Source organism: Symphalangus syndactylus, chromosome 18 (genome assembly GCF_028878055.3).
Source record: "Symphalangus syndactylus isolate Jambi chromosome 18, NHGRI_mSymSyn1-v2.1_pri, whole genome shotgun sequence".
Classification (NCBI taxonomy): Eukaryota; Metazoa; Chordata; class Mammalia; order Primates; family Hylobatidae; genus Symphalangus; species Symphalangus syndactylus.
The window spans coordinates 44,444,711-44,466,412 of NC_072440.2; the positions used below are offsets into that span (position 1 = coordinate 44,444,711).

The following is a 21,702-nucleotide window of genomic DNA, read 5'->3' on the forward strand; positions in this document are numbered from 1 at the left end:
TTTTAAATACTGGGAAAGGAGGGAAATCTGATTCATGCATAAGAAAAACACAAGTCTCAAACATAATGTTTGAAATAAAAACACAAAAAAATCAAGATCGATTGATTAAAACTAAGACAAACAAATGTATCTCTCCCATTCTTCTCTAATTCAAAATTTAAAAAAAACAACAAGATATTAACAATAAAGTATGACACTACAGATTTAAAAAGGACAATTACTCTCTTACATTTTCATCAACCACAAGATGCAGGCCATCTCCCCCTGCTGGAAAAATGTAGTGTTGCAATGGAGTGGGCCGATAATCTGTGTAAATTACATGACAAGGCTGTAAAAAGAAAGAATTAAACATACAAAATTTTATTTCTTCAAAATAAAACTGTATCTTAGTCCAACCTAAAAGATCTTAAGAAAATCAAGTAATGAATTCAACATTTCAAAAAGAAAACACTTCAAAAAATTCACTGAAACCCAGGCAAGAGAAAAATGTAGAAAAATTAGGTCTATGAAATTATACTACCATCTTCCCAACTTACCAATTCCCTAACCAGGGCTAAATACATGACCTGAGCATGAATTACCCATTACCTAGCCCTGGAATGCTGTAATTACGGAAAGATGCTTATTTTTCTATAGAGGAGGTGTACGGTGATACAAAGGATCCATGAAATAAAATGGAACTTTTCTGCCCCACCCAGGCTTTTCAAAACCTTAGTATAAAGCAGCAGGTTGATCTAGCTTCTCCCCAAGATCCATTGGGTTTTTCTATCCTACAGAAGCAATATGGGAGAATGTCATAAAAACACAATCAGGGAGCTTATAAACAGATAAGTTCATAAGAACATCAGTGTAAAGGAAAATTAAGGGCAGAAAAATAAAAGCAAGAATAAATTCAGTATACATAAACAAATGCCTGTTACAAGCATATACAGATGCTAAAGTCAGACTAGAAAGGCAAAACAGAAAGTCAGTAAAAAGTCTGTGTTTACATGAGAAAAATCAAATCAAATGCTCCAGAGATGCCCAGCTTTTCCTGGCACCAAGGCATTAGGGGAAATTCTGTGTACTCATGGATAACTATCTGAGTAAATGCAGTAGTTTCTAAACCTGGCAGATCATCAGATCAACTTGGGGAATTTTTAAAATTAGAGCTCCCAAGGCATTATTACCTGAGATTTAGATACAGTGGGTTTGAGATGGGGCTCAGAAATCAACATTTCCAAAAAGCCAGTCAGTTGATTTTGATAAGCTGCTTGATTTGAGAAGTAGTTTACCATTAAAATTTTTTTTTATTATTCTGGACAACATCAGGAAAAAAGCATAGGGAGAGTAGAGCAAGACTAATCTGTAACATTTTGAATACTGAAGACATCAAAAAAGGAGGAAAAAATACCTGTTTATGTAAATGGCAAATCCATTCAGCAAACTGTCGGGCATTTGGAATAGTAGCCGAAAGAAAGACATAGTGGACGTTATCAGGAAGCAAAATAATAGTTTCTTCCCATACTACACCACGTTCTGAAAAAAATAAATATATACTTCGGACTATAGTTGGATTACGGTGTCACTCTGTGATAACATCTAAAATTATATTCTCTGAAGCTTTATAGTTAGAAATGCAGACTTTACCCAAGAATATTTTAAGCCACAGAACCTTACTGAAAACTATTTCTCACCATTAATCTATCCAATAGAAAATTAGTAGACTAAACCACTATAAATACAATGTACTCTGAAATAGCCTACAAAGAGCAATTCCAGGGTTAATCTTTCCAAACAACCTAACAAGAGCCTCAATGACAAGGCAGCAGAACAGTATTTCTACTGCACATTGAAAAGTAATGGTTACTGACTTGTAGAACGTTATAGCAACAAATTTAGAAGATACTATTACTATTCCAGATGGCATCGTTCACCCAAATTATCCTTGTGATCCTCTGGAGATGAAAGAAAGACTTGATGAGTGATAAAACCGTAAGTCATTTTTTATTAAAACGGAAAAAGTTTGACAGCTTCCCTCCTAAAATAAACAAATCAACAAAGGATTTCTGATTCTAAAACCAAAACAACTCTGTTAAGAGCTTAATTTTATAAATTTGGAAAGGGTGAAATATTCAAAGGGTAAATGATTTCTTAAATTCTATTACTTTCTCCATAAATGCAGGCTGATTTAGTGAGCTAGTTTAAATAAAAACCAAATCTTTTTAAGTGTTTACATATTAAACATTTAACTTTTCAATGTGTTTGTTAATGTTAGCCCTGCCAGCACCCTAAAAATTCCAAGCATACTTACTTTTTCATTACGAGAGTGTAACGGCCTAAGGGGCATTTGTAAGTTTTTCTTTTTGTTCATTTTTATTTCATAATCCTCACTTTTTTTTTTTTTTTTTACCATAAACACATATTTCATAGTTACTGAACTAAATAAAAATCAGGAAAGTTAACTTTGCAAGCTAAAAGTTTTAGAAATTCTGTAACATTAGTTCTACTGGTGAGCTATTAGAAGCACGCCAGCTTTTAATTTCTTTTGCTTTATTTGAATTTGCATTTCTCACCCAGCAAAAGTTACTATTAAAGAGCTGTACTTGAATGAAATCTTAATGGAAAAATAATATCATGTTGTCCACTATTTAAAGAAGCAAGGCTGGGTGCGGTTCACGCCTGTAATCCCAGCACTTTGGGAGGCCAAGGTGGGAGGATCACTTGAGTCCAGAAGTTCAAGACCCGCCTGCTCAACATTGTGAGACGCCATCTCTACTAATAAAATAAGTAAAAATTAGCCAGACATGGTGGTACACGTCTGTAGTTCCAGCTACTTGGGGGACTGAGATGGGAGATCAAGGCTGCAGTGAACCATGATCCTACCTAAGATCCTACCTAGGATCATGCACTTCAATCTAGGTAACAGAGTGAAACTCTGCTTCAAAAATAAATACGTAAATAAAAATAAAGAAGCAACAGTTTATTAGAACCCTAGCCACACCAAAACTAGAAGCAAAATTTAACAATAACTTGCTCAAAATTCCTAACGTCATTCTGAAGGCAAATACATGATATACATTTCAACACTGAATATACCTGAATCTCTCATATAATGAATTTCATCAAATATAACCCAAGCAACTTCTCGCATAACTTCAGAACCTCTGTAAAGCATACTTCTCAAAATCTAAAGAAAAAAGTAAAAAATGTATTTAGTTGGATTCTGACATAACAGCTAATAGTTAGATGAAAGTTGTTTTTTACAACAAGGAATTGTGGATATTCTTTATTAAATGGAAATATTAAAATAATTTTAAGGAGTTACAGAACTTACTATTTAACAAATATTAACAAAAGTAATATTCAATATTATATTGTTGTATATTATATATTATATTGTATATTCCTTTTCTCATAAAAAGCAAAGCAAATGGCTTCTAAACAGTTACTAATCAGATACAATCCACAGAGAGAATTATCACCCCTACTCTCCATATGTCTAGAATATGATGCAACTTCCTTCTATACATAGCGCCGTCCCAAGATTCATACTTTCTAAAATATAAGTACAACTTAAATTATCCTCTATTCAAAACACTGGATCATCCCTGAGTGTTTGCCCATTTTTTCTGCCTCGTTTTCTTGCAACATGGATACTTCCTGGCAACTGTTATCCTAATTTTTGGAGTTAATGAAAACCTTCCACAGATGAAAGAAAGTTTTGAAAATGGAAAATAAACTTCCATGAGGCGACAAAATGAAAAGTGAGCAAGCTTTTGGCTGGTTCTCCAAACCAGAAGCTAATTTATGCTCACCATTATACCATATCCTTGGAAAATGCAAAGATATCATTAAAGTATGTACAAAAATACTTGGTAAAGATAACTAATCATGTCCAAAACTTAAGATATTCTAAGTATATGCAAAACTTAACTGCAATTATGGGAAGAAGGTAAACATAATACTGCACTCTAAAAAATCAGTTACTTGGCTGGGTGCAGTGGCTCACACCTGTAATCCCAGCACTTTGGGAGGCTGAGGCAGGCAGATCACGAGGTCAGGAGATAGAGTCCATTCTGGCTAACACGGTGAAACCCCGTATCTACTAAAAATACAAAAAATTAGCTGGGCATGGTGGCGGGCGCCTGTAGTCCCAGCTACTCGGGAGGCTGAGGCAGGAGAATGGCATGAACCCAGGAGGCGGAGTTTGCAGTGAGCGGAGATTACACCATGCACTCCAGCCTGTGCGACAGAGCGAGACTCCATCTCAAAAAATAAATAAATAAATAAAAATCAGTTACTCTTCTACTTGTATCAACACTGAGATATAGAAGACGGCAAACTCACATGAAATGAAGAGTCACTATTACTATATATTCAAATCCTTAAAACTATGTATATAAAACCAGTGAAATATTTTCATGTCACTGACAGTAATAAACTTTAAAAATACCTGAAGAAAAAATGTATCTATGAGACAAATAATAAAGTATGGTAATTTAGAAATGTATTATCATCAGAACATTTTAAGATAAATGTTATCCATTTTGCCTAAGTCTAATCAGAAAATAAAGTACTATACTTTACCTAAGTAGAGCAACCAATAAAACATCCCAGGTTCGAACTGAATAGTCACATTAATTTAATTAAAAACGAAAAGTCAGATGAGGCACTATATGAATTACCTCTGTGGTCATAACAAGACAAGATGCCGTAGGATTAATAGTAACATCACCAGTCATCAAACCAACATCTTGAAATTCTTCATACATTTCACGGTATTTTTGGTTACTCAGAGCCTTAATTGGGCTGGTAAATATTACACGCTGCTTTTCCCTTAAGGCCAATGCAATGGCATACCTACAAATGTGAAAACAAATAATCATAAGACTTTTCCTTTAAATTATAACTTTAAAAATTCTGTTAATATTTAAATTATGTCCAAATTTTCCCTAATTACTTATCTTGAATGGACTTTGAAGAATAGTAACACCATATCTATTATACTAATAATTATAATAAATATGACACAGAGTGATCTAAAATCATTTTAACTCCGGTCACTCAGAGTTAATGCAACTTAATCACTAATAGCAATAGATTACTAACAGTTACCCTATTTCTTGCAAGGAAAACACCTTTGGTTCTAAGATGGGCCTCCAAAATTCAGAGCCTCTGTCTGTGAGTTCACACATATACAGATGACCAAGTGCTTATAGCCCCTGGAAAATGAAGTGTTTCCTCCTCAAGTTTCACAAATAAGTTAATCTATATGTATTCTTTTCCCACATGTAACAGTTAACAAGTCAGTCCTCTGAAAATTATGGTAGGTTCTGATTATGGAAAATTTCTTTCATAGCTATTAACAGAACACAGTAGAGCAGTTTTGTTTTTCTTTAAATATAGACAATGACATCAGCATTAAACTTAACATTGTAGTAGAGCCTCCTTATTTAAGATTCAGCTCCTGCCCAGAATAGGCTTATTACAATGTATTTGGGGAAATAAAAATAACATTCATCCCAGCCAGTGAAATAAGCAATTTTTAAAAAATCAGAAGTTGTCCAAACATCAAATATGAATTATAAGAAACATATATGAAAAGAAAATACAAAAATGCTACATACATTATCTAAACTTTTCAAGAAAAAAATTGCAAGATATAAAAAGAAACAGGAAAGTATGACCGTATGTAGGAAAAAAGAAGCAGTCACAAGAAACTGACTGTCTCAAAAAGGAACCAAAACTATTAAAAACATAATCAAATGGAAAGTCTACAGATTAGGCCGGGCGCAGTGGCTCATACCTGTAATCCTAGCATTTAGGGAGGCTGAGGTGGGTGGATCACATGAGGCCAGGAGTTCGAGACCAGCCTTGGCCAACATGGAGAAACCCTGTCTCTACTAAAAATACAAAACTTAGTCAGGTATGGTGGTGTACATTTGTAATCCCAGCTACTTGGCAGGCTGAAGAAGGAGAACTGCTTGAATCCAGGAGGTGGAGGTTGCAGTGAACCAACATTACGTCATTGTACTCCAGTCTGGGTGACAGAGTGAGACTCTGTCTCAAAAAAAAAAAAAAAGAAAGTCTACAGATTAACAATCGAAAGGAAAAATTCTCTAGATGGGCCCATAAGCAGATTTGTGATGACTGTTATCAATGAACATGAAGATAAATTGAGAGAAATTATCAAATCTAAAGAGAAAAAGAAATAGAAAAATAAGAGACACCCAGATATCTGCAAGACATCCTTAAGTATCCCAAAGGAAATTCCAAAATGAGAAAGAGGTAGGAAAAAAGAATAACAATAAAAAACTTCATTTGTTTTAAAGATATTAATCTAGAGATCCAAGAAGCTCAATTAACAGAGCAGGAAAAAGCAAAAGAGAACCATACCTAGAAACATCATAGTTAAACTGCTAAATGACAAAGGAAAAGAGAGTCTTTGAAAAACCGCAACAGAAAAACTCAACACATAAAAAAGAACAACACAATTAAGGCTGACTTCTCATCAGAAACAATGGAGTAGAATGAAACAATATCAGCAGAATGATGTATTTGGAGTTGAAGGGGAAAAAAAAATCTGTCAACCAGGAACTCCATATCCAGTGACACTGTCCTTCAAAAATGAAAGCAAAATAAAACTACTCTGTAAGAAATATTTATTAAAAACCCTTCAAACTAAAAGGAAACAATACCATAAAACAGAACAATTAAGACTGTGCATATAAAGGTATATATAAAACTTTTATCACTTAATATTTTTAGAAAACACAATTTAAAGCAATGATTATATTGTATTACAGATACTGTATTACTAGATTTATAGCATATGTAGTTGAAATACATGACAGTATTAAATAGCACAAAAATGAGAAGAAAATATTAGGGCAAGTTTTCAATATTTCCCATAAATTGTGACTGTGATTTAGTTAAACATGCATACTGTAAGCCCCAAAATAACCACTAAAAACTAACTCAAAGAAAGCTAAAAAGTCAAGAGAAATTAAAATGGTACACTAAAAGATATTTGTTAAACAAAATAGAAGGCAGTAAAGGAAGAAAAATAAGTATCCAAAAAAAAAAAACATGAGAAATACACCAAAAGACCCCCAAAACGAACAACAAAAGGCAAATATAAATCCAACCATATCAATCATTAAATTAAACTACTGAAATTTCATAAAGTATCTTCTCTAACCACAAATTAAATTAGAAATAACAAATGGCTAAGTATATGGAAAATCACGCTTGAAAAGTAAACAACATACAAGGGAACCAAAAGAGAAATGAAAAAGTGGATTAAATGAAAATGAAACACAGTATTATCAGTTTACAGGATGCATTTTAAGCAGTACTGAGGGAGTTAATAGCTTTATATAAACACTTATATTAAACATAAAGAATTATCTAAAACCTCAGGAAATTTCTATGCCAGGCACAGTGGCTCACACCTGTAATCCCAGTACTTTGGGAGACTGAGGCAGGAGGACTGCTTGAGCCCAGAAGTTCAAGACCAGTCTGGGCAACACAGACCCTGTCTCTACAAAAAATAAACTAAAAATAAATAAATAAATAAAATGCAAAAATTAGCTGGGTATGGTAGCACATGTCTGTACTCCCGCTACTAAGGAGGCTGAGGTGGGAGCATCAATTGAGCCTGGGAAGTCAAGGCTGTAGTGAGCCACGATTATGCCATTGCATTCCAACCTGGTTGACAGCAAGACCCTGTCTCATAAAAGAAAAAAGAAATTTCTAGATAGACATGGTTTATCAAAATTGGCTTTAAAAAACAGGAAATTAAATTAGGAATTAAAAATCTTCCCACAAAGAAATGCCTAGGCTTAAATGGCTTCACTAGTGAATTCTATCAAACATTTAAGCAGTATGCCAAATACACAAAGTCTTACGGAAAACAGACCAGGAGGGAACACTTCCAGCTTACTTTAAGAGACCAGTATTACTCCAACACCAATGCCAAAGACTTTATAAGAAAATGACATACCATTATTCCTCATGATGATACAAAAGTCTAGAATAAACCAGAGTCAGCTCTCTACACGTGCAGGTTCTGAGGACTGAAAATACCCTACTGTATTTGCAAGATGAGGAACCCATGGATACGGAGAGACAACTGTTCACATGTGAAGGTTCCACAGGGCCTACTGCAGAAATTTGAGTATCTGTGGATTCCGCTATATGAGGGGGTCTGGGAACCAATCCTCCTTGCATAATGAGTGACAACTGTACTGGCAAACTGAAATTGGTAACATACACAAATGATCATCTGCCATAAACAACCAGATTTATTTCAGGACTACAAGGTTGGTTTAAAATCAGAAAATTTAATATAGTACACTAAGAGAATAAAAAGCTAATACTACGATTTCCTCAACAGATGGAAAAATCATTTCACAAAATACAACATATCTTGATAAAAATTCTCAATTTTTTGTTTATTTTCATTTATTCCCTACTAAGAACAGAAAGAAACAACTTCATTCTCATAAAGAGCAACCAGCAAAAAACAGCTAACGTCATACTTAATGTTGAAAGACTGAATGTTTTCTTCCTCATATCAGAAATAAGGCAAGGATGTCCACTCTCAATACTATCCAACGTTGTACTAGATATTGCCAATGCAATAAGAAAGACACACATATTGAAAAGGAAGTAAAACCGTCTTTTTTCACAGGCAATGTTATCATCTATACAGAAAGTCTTATGGAATGTACAAAAAAGTTAATAAAACTTAAGGAAACACGATGAGGTTGCTGGATAAAATATCAGTATATAAAAATCAACTGTATTTCAATATACAAGCTATTAGCAATCCAAATATAACCTTAAGAAAAAATGTGATTCACAATAGCATAAACAGAAATACTTAGGAATAGGTTTAAGAAAACGTGTAAGACCTATACACTGAAAACTGCAAAATGTTGCTAACAGAAATTAAAGTTGACCTAAATAATGGAGAAATACATCATTTTCATGGATTGAGTCAATATTGTTAAAATGACAATTTTCCCCAAATTAATTTTTAAGTTCAGCAAAATCCCTATCAAAATTAAAATGGGCTTTCTGGTCAGAAATTCACAAGCTAATCTTAAAATGCTATTGGAAATACAAAAGACCTAGAAGTGCCCAGTTTTTAAAAAGAATGAAGTTAGAAAATTCTCATTACCTAGTATCAATACTTATTATAAAGCCACAGTAATCAAAATAGTGTACTAGCGTAAAGATATAACAGAAAGTGCAGAAACAATCCTACACAATTTACAAGTAATTTACGGGAATTCAATTCAATGGGAAAAGACAGTATTCTCAATTGGAACAATTGGATATCCAAATACAAAAAGCTAAATTTAGACCCTTTCCTCACATCTTACAGAAAAACTAACTTGAGAAGAATCACAGATCTAAATGGAAGAACTAATACTATGAAATTGCAAGAGGAAAATGAAGAAGAAAATATTTGTGATTTTGGGATAGGCAAAATCACAATTAGGTAATTCTTAGGTATACCAACTGCATGATCAATCTGTAAAATATTAAGAAATTAAACATTTAAATTAAAATGCTTTCTCTACAAAAGAAAATTGAGACAAGCCACAGAATGAAAAACATATTTATAAATCACATCTGCTTTTTAAAAAAACTCGTATGCTAATAAAGAATTCTTACAACGCAATTAAGACCAACAATCCAATTTAAAACATCAGCAAGACTGAAACAAACAATTCAAAGATACATAAAGAAATGATAAACATGAAATGATGCTTAACACCCTTAGTCATCAGAGAAATGCACATTAAAACTACTTTGTGACATCACTGAAATGGGTATAAAAAAAAAAGACAATACCAAGAGTAGGGAAGGATGCAGAGAAACTGGCACCCTCATACATTACTGGTAGGAATATAAAATGGTACAGCCACATTAAAAAAATAGTTCAGCAGTCTCCTCAACAGTTAAATACGTATTTGCCATAAAATATAGCAATTACATTCCTAGGTATCTACCTTACCTAAGAGAAATGAAAACACAGGTCCACTTAAAGACTTGCACATGAATGTTTACATCAGTATTATAATGGCCAAAAGATGATCAGTGTTTGCGTGTGGCTAGAGATAGGAATGGGTTTGAATGTAAACACACATAAGAGAACTAAATAGATGGAAGTCTTCTAAAACTGGTAAGGGTTGAACAATTGTACTGATTTACTAAAACTCACTCAAATACATATTTATGATAGATAAACGGTAAGTAAATTATATAATAAAGCTATTCACATACAATTAAAAAATCAGCAGTGTCAGAAAAAGTATTTGGTTTACATATATAAACAACCTAATACCAACATGTTAGCCCTAGTACCAGGTTTATAAATAAAATGTTGCACCCTGCTATAGTTAACAGGTGAAGTAGGAGTTTACCTAAAGTCCTTTATTACTAGGGAAAATATGTGAGATCTGGTGTGCAACATCTGGTGTGCATATACAATTAGGTACCTCATCAGGTTTACTTTTTACTGAAGTGAAATTCACATAACATAAAATTAACCATTTTAAAGTGTATATTTCAGTAGGATTTAGTACATTCATAATGTTATGCAACCAGTACCTCCATCTAATTCTAATATTTTCATCACCTCCCAAAAAAGTCTGTACTCACTAAGCAGTTATTCTTTACTCCCCTCCTCTCACTAGTCCCTGTCTCCCACCAATATGCTGTCTTTCTCTGTGGATTTACCTATTCTGGATATTTCAGATAAATGGAATAATAAAATAAAGCAATCTTTTGACTCCAGCTTCTTTTAGTAGGCATAATGTTTTTGAGCATGTATCAGCACTTCATTCCTTTTTATGGCAGAGTAATATTCCACTGTCTGGATATACCACAACTTATTTATCCATTCATCATCCACTGATGGACATCTGGATTGTTTCTACCTTTTGGCTATTGTGAATAGTGCTGCTGTGCAGATTTGTTTAGGTACCTGTTATGAGTTCTTTGGGGGTACAAATCTAGGAGTAGAATTGCTGGGTCATATGATAATTCTACATTATAACAAATACATTACATTCTACATTATAGCATTCTACATTATAACAAATTCTACATTATAACAAATCTCGGAGTAGAATTGCTGGGTCATATGATAATTCTACATTATAACTTTTTGAAGAATTGCCAGAGTGTTTTCAACAGCAAACCTCATCAGGTTTTCAAGTATCTACAATCCTGGTGAATTTCTTAAATTCTCTTTACAATTTCCTAGCCCAAGTTTTAGAGCAGGTTTCAGCATATCTATATGAAAACTTCCTCTACAGAAAAATCTCTCCTCTTGTAGGAAAAATGAAAGCAAGGTTACAAAAGCCAAAATTCAAATTACTATACATATGCTGGCTTTAAATGCATAAAGCACCAAACATACCGCAATTAAATTAGTTTCTCTAAGTGAAAAAAATAATTGAACTAAGAGTAGTCAAACCTCTTCTTCTATACCTGTGCCTTAGGAGGAAACTGGTTTGTGAATTAAGCATCTTCTGAACAGGAGTGGACTCTTAAATTCCACTGAACATAACTAGGGTGATAGAGAACCATAATGTGTTTAAGGCTGAGAAAGAGATAAAGACTATTCTGCAACTGGCTGATACTGCTGAGATGACAATATAAGATACAAACTTCACTCCTCTAACTCAACGAAGAGAAAAACCGAGACTTACACAGCTAAGCCAAGGTCTGGAAGGAATGAATACAGTGACCAGACAAGCACTGACCAGGAATACAAAATTATTCAGCACCCAACAAGGTAAAATTCACAATGTTTTAGTATCAATAAAAGGTATGCAAAGAAGCAGGAAAATATAACCTATAATGACAAGGGAAAAAAATCAATAAAAACAAATCTGAAAATGAGACAGATGACGGAATGAGGAATTAATAACACAATGACCAGATAAGCCAAGGTCTGGAAGGAACTAATAATAGATAAGATAACCTGTTAAGGAAAAAAATATTCCGGGATTCATGAATTATTTTGATCACTGCTATGATTTAAATGACCCCTACAAAACGTATGTAGAAATTTAACTGCCAAAGTAATGGTATTTGGAAGTAGGGCCTTTAAGAGGTGATGAGGTCATGAAAGCTCCATCTTCATGAATATACTAATTACATTATCTTGGGAGGGGATTATCAAGGGGGCGGGCCCCAGTTAAAAGGACAAGTTAGGCCCGATTTCCTCTCCCTTTCTTGCCATGGGATGACCCTCGCCAGAGGCCTGTGCCATGCTCTTGGTTTTCTCAGCTTCCAGAACCATGAGCTAAATAAACTTCCTTTCTTTATAAATTACCCAGTCTGTGGTATTCTGTTATAGCAGAATATAGCAACAGAAGACAGACTAAGACAACCACCATGCCAAGGTAAAATGGCTGATGAACAGGATGATTGGTGCCATTTTTTTAATGTTTCTTTTCTCTACAGTCTTCTTTACTCTTTAGGTATCCCCTGTTAAGAGTACCTAATTCAGCTACCCAACTGGAAAGGTCACAGAGAAATATGTTATAAATTGTAAAAGTTAAACCAAAAGAGTCAATCTACAACAGATTGCAAAATGCCATCCACATTAATGAGCACCATCCATCCACTTTTAGAATGGCCCAGTTCCTATCAAACATTAGTATTCATCACCTGGTGATCTTGTTAAAATGTAGATTCTCAATCAGCAGTTATAGGGTGGGGCTAGAGATTCTGCCTAACAAGTTCCCAGGTAGTATCAAGGATTATACTTTGAGTAGCAAGACTACACAATCTTGGTTATTAAATATATTTTAGAAGAACAGGAACCTACCAAAATATGTGCACTATTGTAGTAATATATAATGTACATTAAAAATAATACAGAAGACATCCACTTACACCAAGATGGAGTAACAGAAACTGGCTTTACCCACCTACCTGAAACAATGATAAAACAGTACAAAATATATGAAACAGTGGTTTCATACACTGGATATAAGAACAATACGCCCCAAGAGAGAGAAAACAAAGTAGGTAATCCAAAATTACTGCCTAGATTTTCCAAACTGCAGTTCTAAGATGGGCAACCAAGGTAAACCCTGGAACTCTCCCTAAGTTGAACAGACCAAGATCGTAGTCTGTGAAGGCCACAGCAGCTGGAGTTTGCAAGGCAGAATACCAGAGGAGACAACTGCAAAGAGAAGGCTCTGAAAATCTGCTGAGCATCTGGAAGTCTTCAGGTAGTAATGACCTGTGAATAAGTCTTAGGAAATTATCTGAGGCCAGGGAAAAACCAACCAAGAGGAGAAGAGATAAAAATTACTAAATCTTATACGCGACTGGCAGAAATGTGGTTTCCCACCAGCTACAGTGGAAAACCTCAGAATTCACAAGATACTGCATTGAATACCGAGAAGAATACTGACTAAGTAGTGGGGAAAATCAGCCCTAGACTAAATGCTATTCTGGTCGTGCCTAAAAAATTCATAAAAGTAAGCCTCAAAAGGATATCTTTTCCAAGTAACTTAACTATACCTCAGAACAAATCTCACAAATACGTATAAAAATGCAAAAGTATTCAGCACCGAACAAGGTAAAATTCACAATGTTTTGGCATGCAATAAAAAAGTATCAGTTTTGTCAAGGTGCAGGAAAACACAGTCTGTAATGAAAAAATTTTTTTTAATCAGTAAAATCAGATCCCAAAATGAGACAGATGACAGAATTAGTAAACAGGGATATTAAAAGTTACTATAAAAGTACTCTATATGCTCAAGAAAGCTGAGGAAAATTAAACAGCATGTTAAGTAAAAATACGGAAAACACTGACGAAATCAAAATTTTAGAGATGGAAACTCTGAGTGTCTGAGATTAAAAAATACACTGGCTAGTATTAAAAGCAGATTAAGACACTGCAATAAAAAAAAAGTGAATAAACCTGAAGTCACAGAAACTATCCGAAATGAAACACAGAATAAACACCAAAAATAAAATAATAATAAATAAACACAGCTTCAGTGGGCTGTGAACAACTTAAAGGGGCCTGCTGTAAGTATAACTTGAGTCCTCAAAGAAATAAAGGAAGGGGCAACATTTGCAGTAAAAAATGTCTGAAATTTCCCCAAATTTAATGAAAACGATAATAAATCCACACATCTAAGGAACCCTACAAACTCAAGTATAAGAAACATGGGAAAAAAAAAAAAAACTCAGTCACATTATAATCAAGAAGTCAGTGATTAAAAAAAAAAATCAAAGAAGCAGGAAAGTCAATCCATCAAAGAGACCAGGAAATAATACAGAAAAACGAAGTAGTAACAAGGACATTAAACGTTTCTGTAACTGTACCCTATCTGTTCAAGCAGATACGACTGCATTTCTATAAACTAGAAATAGAAGAAAACATTAAGAAAAAAAGGAAGCTAAAAAAAGTTAAGAGACATGGAGGATAACAAAAATAAACTGAACTTCTAGCAAAGAAAATATAATATCTGAGATCAAAAATGCATTCAGTTCATGTCTATAAGCCCGGCACTTTGGGAAACCAAGGCAGGAGAAACACTTGAGCCCAGGAGTTTGAGACCAGTGTAGGCAACATAGAGAGATTTCATCTCCACAAATAATCAAAAACTTAGCCAGTCATGGTGGCACATGCCTGTGGTCCCAGCTACTTGGGACACTGAGTTGGACTGCTTGAGCCCACAAGTTTGAGAATGTAAATGAGCTGTGTTTGTGCCACTGCACTGCAACCTGGGTGACAGAGCAAGACTCTGCCTCAAAAACAAACAAACAAACAAACAAAAAAACCAAATGCAGCACTCAATGAGATTAACAGCAGATTAGAAAATTCAGAAGCAAAGATTAATAAATTTAAAGACATTGCATTAGAAATGACCCAAAAATGAAACTCAAAAGAAAAAAAATGAATATAGTATCAGTGAGTTGTGAGACAACTTTAAGTGGCCCAAAAAAGTCCTTGAACAAGAGCCCTGAGGACTGCAAAAACAAACCCAAAGACAAGAAAAAAATGCAAAAACAACACCAAGGTACATAAAAAACAAACTGCTTAAAATCAATGATAAAAATCAATCTTAAAAGCAGCCAGAGGAAAAAAGACACATTATGTACAGAGGATCAAAGGTATGCTAGGATTTCTTGTCATAAACTATGCAAGTCAAATGGCAGTCTTAAAAGAAAATTACAATTCCATACCAAAGGAAAATACCTTTCAAAAATAAAAAAGTAAAAGATTTTCAGACATACAAAAGTTAAAAGATTTTCTCATCAGTAGAACTGCACTACAATAAAATGCTAAAGGCATTTCTTCAGATAGAAGGGAAATGATGCTGTACAGAAAACAAGATCAAACATAACTTATCAGACATGTCAAATTATTTAAGAAACATATCAAAAACATGGCCAGGCATGGTAGCTCATGCCTGTAATCCCAGAAATTTGGGAGTCCAAGGTAGGACAACTGCTTGAGTCCAGGAGTTTGAGACCAGCCTATTTGAGTTTGAGACCCTGTGTTGTCTCTTTAAAAAAAAAAAAAAAAAAAAAAAATTAGCCAGGTGTGATGGTGTATGCTTTTAGTCCCATCTACTAGGAAGGCTGAGGCAGGAGGATGGCCTGAGCCCAGAGGTCAAGGCTGCAGTGAGCCATGACTGCGCAGAAGAAAAAAAAAATCACGTCAATAAATGCAAAAAAAGCACTTGACAAAATCCAGTATCTAAATATTTTATACACATAGACATACATACATACGCAAACAAAATCTCTGCAAACTAGGAACAGAAGTTCCTCAAACTGATAAATAAAAAGCATCTGTGAAAAACCAACAGGTAACATCATGCTTAACGATGAAAGCCTGAGTGTTTTTCTCCTAATATGAGGAACAAGAAAAAAATGTCCTCTTTTATTACTTCAAGCAAACATTGTATTAGAGGTTCAATAAGACAAGAAAAAGAAATTGTTCAAAAGGGACAAGTAAAACCATCTTTACTAGCAGAAATCAAACAAACAGCAAAAAAGAAACTTTTAAAGAGTGAAATAAGAAACAAAGTGACTTTAAAAAGAAAGCTACTCACTCGGCGCATACTGTTTTTCCCGCTGACGTATGTGCAGATACTAGAACAGACTGATTATTGTCAACACACTGAATGGCCTCTCTTTGAAAAGCATCAAGAATGAATGGGTATTCCTATAAAAACAAAATATTAATATCTGCATAAAAACATCTAGTCGTATCAGAGCATACTTAAAATCAAAACACAAGCAGGCTACCCCCCAAAGCATTCTGGGAGTATTCCTTTATGATTCTATTTAGAAAATATACTACACATTAGTGAAAATAAGGAAGAGTAAACTACATTTTTGCCCAGACAACAAAGAAGCTAATTCTGCTCTCTAATCTTTCGAATATTACATTATGTTGATGTGCATTATATTAATAATAAAATTATCATTACCATTTACCAAAAACAAGCTCTGTGGCCAGGCACTGTGTAACACATTTTCCATATATTATTACTAATTTTCACAACAACCCCTATTACAGATATTATTTCCTTTCATAGGTAGGAACTCTGAGGCTCTAAAAAGTGAAGTCTCTCAGTAAAGTTCACTCCGTAGAGGCAGAATATTACATCTATTAGACTTTAAGAGTTCATGCATACTCTACCATACTGCCTTTTTTATTTACAGAAAATTACTTGGAAAATTAAACCTTAAAAATTTCTTGGCCTTTTAAGGTCTGTCAGGCCTTCAAAATCCATCTAATAAAAGCACAGAGTTCCAGTTTCATTAGAAGCCTGTTAAAACCCTAAAACTATAGGCAAAAACTAGTATACATGTATTTTTTTCTGGAGAAAGGTTGATAACTTTCATTACATTCTTTTAAAAGGTTGAGAATCACAGTTTTAATATTTTAAAATCTCATCATATGATGGCTGGTTTCCAGCATAGTTGTTAACTGATTCAGTTCTCATTATATTTGTCTTTAGTTGGCTTGTTCTTGATACATACATACATATGCTGTGGGAAATACAAAAATCTCATTTGAAATAAGAATTTTAAGAAAAAGAGACTCTCACAAAACTATATAAACTGTATTACCCAAAGTACAGACCTTAGCAGCTTTTCCAACTCGTAGTTTAAGTGGTAAATAATCCTCATCTGCAGGAAGCGCAACCTGACAACAAAGTAGAAAAGAAAAAAAAAAAAACCTCACCAACTATTTAAGAACTGATGTATTTAGCATTCCATAATGGATGACGGTTTGGAAAATAAAACTGATGAACTAGAGTGATGAACTTTAACTGTCTCAGACACTGTAAATCAAATAACTGTCTTTAAGAACAAGGCAAAAAGCCAGTTTCAACACTCAGAAATTACATCTACTCGCATTTGTCTAAGGGTAATAATTGAAAGCTGATGTTTATCTCCCTGAGGAAACTGTGTACTTTTTAAAGTTGAAACTACTACAACACAGAAGAATAACAACACAGTGGGTAGAAAACAACATAGAACAAAAAGAGAAACTTTTGAATGCTCATATACTGACAGGGAATGGCAATTAGAAAAAAAGAGACTCTAGAAATAGTTAAGAGAAAAGGAAATTAATAAAGTCTTTGTGCAGTGTGGCGATTCCTCAAGAATCTAGAACTAGAAATACCATTTGACCCAGCCATCCCATTACTGGGTATATACCCAAAGGATTATAAATCTTTCTACTACAAAGACACATGCATACGTATGTTCATTGAGGCACTATTCACAATAGCAAAGACTTGGAACCAACCCAAATGTCCATCAATGATAGACTGGATAAAGAAAATGTGGCACATATACACCATGGAATACTATGCAGCCATAAAAGTTGATGAGTTCATGTCCTTTGCAGGGACATGGATGAAATTGGAAACTATCATTCTCAGCAAACTATCACAAGAACACAAAACCAAACACTGCCATGTTCTCACTCATAAGTGGGAGTTGAACAATGAGAACACACGGACACAGGGCAGGGAACATCATAAACCGGGGCCTGTAGAGAGGTGGGGGGCTAGGGGAGGGATAGCATTAGAAGAAATACCTAAAGAAGACTGACAGGATGATGGGTGTAGCAAACCACCATGGCAGGTGTATACCCATGTAACAAAACTGCACGTTCTGCACATGTACCCCAGAACTTAGAGTATAATAATCAAAAATAAATAAATAAAGTCTTTGTGGAGATAGGATAAGACACAACCAAGAATACCGGCAGAACAACCATCCTTAGTCTGGAAGGGGAATGTGACATGTACAATTAGCCTTGGTGATGGAGGTTATAATCAGAGGACATTTCAACTTGATATCCTCAAGCCTGTGAAGAGGAAAAGTCACCCTGCTGAGAAAGTGGGAAGAAGTGACAGAAAGGTGGGCTTAAAGATAATCATGGAGCACAGAAGGGGCTTTTGACCTCTTGAGAATAGAGTTTGTGTTTCTTTTTTCTTTTTTTTTTTTAAGACAGAGTCTCACTCTGTCGCCCAGGCTGGAGTACAGTGGCGTGATCTCAGCTCACTGCAACCTCCACCTCCCTGGTTCAAGCAATTCCCCTGCCTCAGCCTCCTGAGTAGCTGAGATTACAGGCACATGCCACCACGCCCGGCTAATTTTTTTTGTATTTTTAGTAGAGACGGGGTTTCACCATGCTGGCCAGACTGCTCTCAAACTCCTGACCTCAGGCAATCCGCCTGCCTCGCCCTCCCAAAGTGCTGGGATTATAGACGTGGGCCACTGTGCCCAGCCATGTTTATGTTTTTCCATCTTTTATAAGCCCAGATAACTGAATAGGGTCTAACATATCTTGAATGATCAAATGGACATCACACCTGTCAGACACTATGTACTATTTCTAAAGAAACATAAGAGACTTTCAGTAGAAAAATATTTTAAAAGATAAATTTCTAGAAATCATGTCCTTTGCAGTAAGGTGGATGCAGCTGGAGGCCATCATCCTAAGTGATTTAATGCAGAAACAGAAAATCAAATACCGCATATTCTCACTATGTTTAGCGAGAGCTAAACATAGGGTACACATGGACATAAAGGTAAGAACAACACACACTGAGGACTCCAAAAGCAGGAAGTGAAAGTGGGAAAGGGTTGAAAAACTATTTAATACCTACTGGGTAGTATGTTCACTATTTGGGTGACAGGTTCAACTGAAGCCCAAACCTCAGCCCAAACCTCAGCATCACACGATATACCCAGGTAACAAACCTGCACATGGCTAGGTACAGTGCCTCACGCCTGTAATCCCAGCACTTTGGGAGGCCAAGACGGCTGGATCACTTGAAGTCAGGAGTTTGAGACCAGCCTGACCAACATGGTGAAACTCAGTCTCTACTAAAAATAAAAAGAAAAAATTAAAAAAGAAGAAAATTAGCCAAGCGTGGTGGCACACACCTGTAATTCCAGCTGCTTGGGAGGCTGAGGCAGAAGGATTGCTTGAGCCTGGGACGTGGAGGTTGCAGTGAGCTGAGATCACATCACTGCACTCCAGCCTGGTCGGCAGTGAGATGCTTAAAAAAAAAAACCAAAAAGCCAAAAAAAAAAAAAAACACCAAAAATCAAACCTGCATATGTACCTCCTGAATCAAAGTTAAAAAAAAAAAAAAAAGATAAGGTTCTAAACCTACATCAAAAGCCTTTTTGTTAATTTGGATTACTCTGCTTATTCAATAGACTTTTAATGAGATTCTCCAATTACCTCTAAAAATAACTTGCTATAATGTTTACAATAAAAAGTTCTGAGAAGGAAATAGTGTTATAGTTCCATCATGTAATGTGTATAAATTCTCACTTCTAAATAGACACAAGCTATCTCTGACCACCATCTTGTGGCAGAACAAAGAAACTGCAATTTATCAGTCATTGGAGCAAGACATGAAATACCATGTAACCTTCAAAAATAGCACTGTTACTTAACTTTAGGAGTATGAATGTTCTAAACACCTACTCTGTGCTAGGTACTTTACCTAATTTACTTCTATAATCCTCACAACCACACCACAAGGTAGATCCCTTTATTGCAAATTTAAAAACTACAAAAAAAAACATTTTTTTTTTTTTTTTTTTTTTTGAGACGGAGTCTCGCTCTGTCACCCAGGCTGGAGTGCTAGAGTGCAGTGGCACGATCTCAGCTCACTGCAAGCTCTGCCTCCTGGGTTCATGCCATTCTCCTGCCTCAGCCTCTCCGAGCAGCTGGGATTACAGGCGCAGGCGCCCGCCACCACGCCAGGCTAATTTTTTTTTATATTTTTAGTAGAGATGGGGTTTCACTGTGGTCTCGATCTCCTGACCTCGTGATCCACCCGCCTCGGCCTCCCAAAGTGCTGGGATTACAAGCGTGAGCCACCGCGCCCAGCCAACAATGTTTTTTAATAAACAAAGAGGTTAAGAAATTTACCCAAGATTGGCTGGGCGCAGTGGCTTATGCCTGTAATCCCAGCACTTTGGTAGGCTCAGGCAGGTGGATCACGAGGTCAGGAGTTTGAGACCAGCCTGGCCAACATAGTGAAACCCTGTCTCTACTAAAAATACAAAAATTAGCCGGGCGTGGTGGTGCGCGCCTGTAATCCCAGCTACCCAGGAGGCTGAGGCAGGAGAATTGCTTGAACCCGGGAGGCGGAGGTTGCAGTAAGCCGAGATTGCGCCATTCCACTCCAGCCTGGTCAACAACAGTGAACCTCTGCCTCAAAAAAAAAAAAAAAAAAAAAAAAAAAATCTGTTAAAATAAGAAATTTACCCAAGATTATAGTTAAGAAAAATGCTGGGGGAGGATCTGAACCGAAGTTTAATTACAAAGCCCCAACTCTTCCACTAGGTACCCCATGGAAACTATTTATTGTTTCCAAGGTCCTCATGGCTAAACTGTTTGCTGATCATCATACTAGATAGTCCAAAGAAAAATTCCATTTACAACACTAACCTTCTGTATGCTGTTTGTGCTTACCTCGTGTGTACACCCTTCAACAGTTTCAACTGATTGTACCTTGACTCTGGGCATCAGGTCTGCCAAACTTAAAAAAAAATTGTTTAAAGTTACACAAAAACAAATTACTTTTCTATAATTTGATAATAAGCCTCACATTGTACTGTTAAGTACAACGACACTATCCAATCATAGTATTCCAAATACTATGATTAAGTATAATGTAAAATGACACTATCCAATCATCAGTATTCCAAATAGGAAAAACTTTGGCTATTAAGAATACATAGAAATGTTTTTCACATTATGCAAATATATGCTGAAAATTAAAAATGACCAGTTAACATCTTTTATTACAGACACAGAACAGACTGCCAAGTGATTATTCAAATAATTATGTCAGCTTAGTTCCAATAACTATTTTGAATAAAAAGTACCTCTACCAAGCACTGTCACCACTTCAAAACATAAGCGGGTTATAAACCACTACACAATAGAAAGTATAAAATAAACTAGCCCAATTCATTTGTTGCTATTATTTATAGAAGTGTTCCTGGCCAGGCACAGGGGCTCACACCTGTAATCTCAACACTTTGGGAGGCTGCAGTGGGTGGATCACTTGAGCCCAGGAGTTCAAGACCAGCCTGGGCAATATGGCAAAAACTCACTACAAAAAACCTCAAAAATTAGTATACGTGGTGGCACGCGCCTAT

General features: G+C 35.3%; 1 protein-coding gene across 1 annotated transcript in view; it reads right to left on the bottom strand.

Annotated features, from left to right (window-relative positions):
* MTREX (Mtr4 exosome RNA helicase) overlaps nt 1-21,702 on the bottom strand; it is a 119,405-nt gene that overhangs the window by 81,145 nt on the left and 16,558 nt on the right. The window contains exons 3-9 of the mRNA XM_055253160.2: nt 21,011-21,077; nt 17,138-17,200; nt 16,098-16,210; nt 4,668-4,842; nt 3,079-3,169; nt 1,394-1,518; nt 230-328 (exon numbers count right to left, since the gene is read on the bottom strand). Coding sequence (XP_055109135.1) covers nt 230-328; nt 1,394-1,518; nt 3,079-3,169; nt 4,668-4,842; nt 16,098-16,210; nt 17,138-17,200; nt 21,011-21,077 — 733 coding nt within the window. The remainder of the gene's footprint in view (nt 1-229; nt 329-1,393; nt 1,519-3,078; nt 3,170-4,667; nt 4,843-16,097; nt 16,211-17,137; nt 17,201-21,010; nt 21,078-21,702) is intronic.